Source organism: Penaeus vannamei, chromosome 32 (assembly GCF_042767895.1).
Source record: "Penaeus vannamei isolate JL-2024 chromosome 32, ASM4276789v1, whole genome shotgun sequence".
In the NCBI taxonomy this organism is placed as follows: domain Eukaryota; kingdom Metazoa; phylum Arthropoda; class Malacostraca; order Decapoda; family Penaeidae; genus Penaeus; species Penaeus vannamei.
Window position 1 is genome coordinate 26,886,390 of NC_091580.1, and position 2,500 is coordinate 26,888,889.

Consider the following 2,500-nt stretch of genomic DNA (forward strand, 5'->3'; position numbering starts at 1 on the left):
TTTGGCGTCACGGCAGAAAGGCTCCGGATTCCTGACTGGCTTTCTGGGGGGGATTTCGTTAGGTGGCGGTGATGGCTTGGTGGGTTGTGCTGCGATGGAAGCAGGGCGTTTGGTGGTTTTAACTCCAGGAGCGATTTGTCAGCTCGCGAAGTGTCAGTGGGGTTAGGGTATCATAACCCCAGGAAGATGAATGTGTGTTTCGAAGCGTGCGTCGTCCGTGCAAGCTAGGCAGGGGGAGGGAGGAATTGCATATCGAAATGCGTTAACGGGAGATAGCCAGACGATATGGCGGCCATTTGTTTACATTTATGGAGGATGTCGACGCCGTAAAGATGATTGAATCCGCGTGTGTGTGTTTACTCCAGCGCCGAAGGGACGGGATCATAAACAAGGGCACGCACGCACCGCAGTCGACCTTGGGCAAGCATGCAAGTACAACACGAGGAAACTGGGTGAGATATATATATATATACTGGGCTAGCGTGAGGAGGTCAGTCAGTCCGCCGCTGGACCGCCGCGTTGAGGTGCGTCGCCTCCCTCTGCCTCTGTGGTCACAGGACCCGGCCGGTACCCCCTGACCCCCTCCAGCGCTCGCCACGCCACCTGCCTCGCCTCGCCTCGAATACCCTGGGTGCGCGGCGGAGGTGGGTCGGGGATGAGTTCCTTGCTCGCGACGCCTTTGGGCCCTGCTTCTGTGAAAGCACGTGGGATGTGTGTCTCGTCTCACCGGCTGGTCAAGACTGCCGCGTTCTGGTTAAGTCGCGTTGTGTTCGTGGTTCTTTCGGGTTGGTGGTTCCGAGAAGAGGACTGTCAAGCTTGATATCAGCGCAGAAACTACGGCTTATGCTGCAAAGCGCTTGCCAAATTTGCGCCCCTGATGTGAAATAGCAGTCGTGATTTGTGTGTTGGATACACTGATATAATTGGTAAATAAGCCAAGATCAAAGGCATTATATTCCGCATCACCAAATATTCTTGATTAAGATGTGTTCACATGACAGCCTCAAGTATGAAGTAGTTAAATCGGGCGTGAAAACCCGTAGATTTTTGTCAGTCGACGGCGATAGACTCCGATACGACCATTAAATTTGTAACTTTGACGTAGAATAGTGAAGATATTTTTTTACGAATGCATTTTCAGAATATACTAAATAGAAGTTTACGTCTCCTGCAGGATATTATTGTACTCATTTCTGTGAAGACAAAAAAAAAACAAGCAATAGAAAAAGCTTGTTCGGAATATAAAACGGTGGTTCCCTGTGGGCGGATGCAGTAATGCGAGCGCTTAATGTTATAGCTTCTTGGTCAAGTGAAAATAAGAAACATTCGAATATTTGAAAGTGAATGTGTTGACATGCGTGTAAGATTTATCAGAAAGATAAATCTTCGGATATACGCTAACACTGAAACACATTCTTGCACACGCGCACGCACGCGCGCGCGCGCGCACACACACACACACACACACACACACACACACACACACACACACACACACACACACACACACACACACACACACACACACACACACACACACACACACAAACACACGCATGCATGCACACATACATGCATGCATGTATGCATACATGTATGTATACATGCATACATGTATATATGCATGCATACATATATACATACATGCATACACGTATACATATCTGCATACATGTATAAATACATACATACATGTATACATACATGCATACATACATATGTGCATACATACATGCTTGTATGCACAAATATGTACATACATCCATGCAACCAAACATACATGCATACATACATACATATATACTAAAATACACACATACATACAACCATACACAAGAACACATTTACACACAACAGGCAAAAAAAGCCCCTCACACACACACACGCACACAGATACATACATGCATACATACATATGCACACATAGATACACACATACACACACACACAAAATATGATTTGTCACAATCTGTAAATGTTGCTTTTTTCATGATATATCATTTTCCTCTTATGGATGCATGTACTTACCCTTGAAATGCTGATATGCATAAGATATTTCTGTGGGTACATGCTTCCTGAAATACATGCTTTTCTTTACGAATATGATGTGTGCGTGGTAACTAAAAGATCTGCAAGCTTTGTTTACACAGTAAACATTGCATTATATAGTGTTTAAGATGAAATCTTGGTCTTAATTCTAATTCAATCTTTTTTTCCTTTCCAGCAATTTAATAACTACTACATATCAGAGCACAAAAACCTATTAGACCTCTGGCGCGAGATCGGATCCATCAAGCGCACCTTCTCCGAGGTGAAACACCTGACTTCCCGTGACCTGACTGACCTTCGAGGTGACCTAGACCGTTATTCACATCTTTTGTCGTCTGCCTGCCAATCAGCTCAAGCCAACATGAGTTACATACCAACTGGCGATAAGGCAAGTTGTGAATTTACTCTTGTTAATAAAAGTATGATATAGAGTTAGATCCCATTATTTATT

The 2,500-nt window shown here is 44.4% G+C and overlaps 1 protein-coding gene across 1 annotated transcript in view; it reads left to right on the forward strand.

Moving 5' to 3' along the window:
- LOC113819082 (rootletin) overlaps positions 1-2,500 on the forward strand; it is a 203,036-nt gene that overhangs the window by 164,860 nt on the left and 35,676 nt on the right. The window contains exon 9 of the mRNA XM_070144834.1: positions 2,225-2,437. Within this exon, the coding sequence (XP_070000935.1) occupies positions 2,225-2,437 (213 nt within the window). The remainder of the gene's footprint in view (positions 1-2,224; positions 2,438-2,500) is intronic.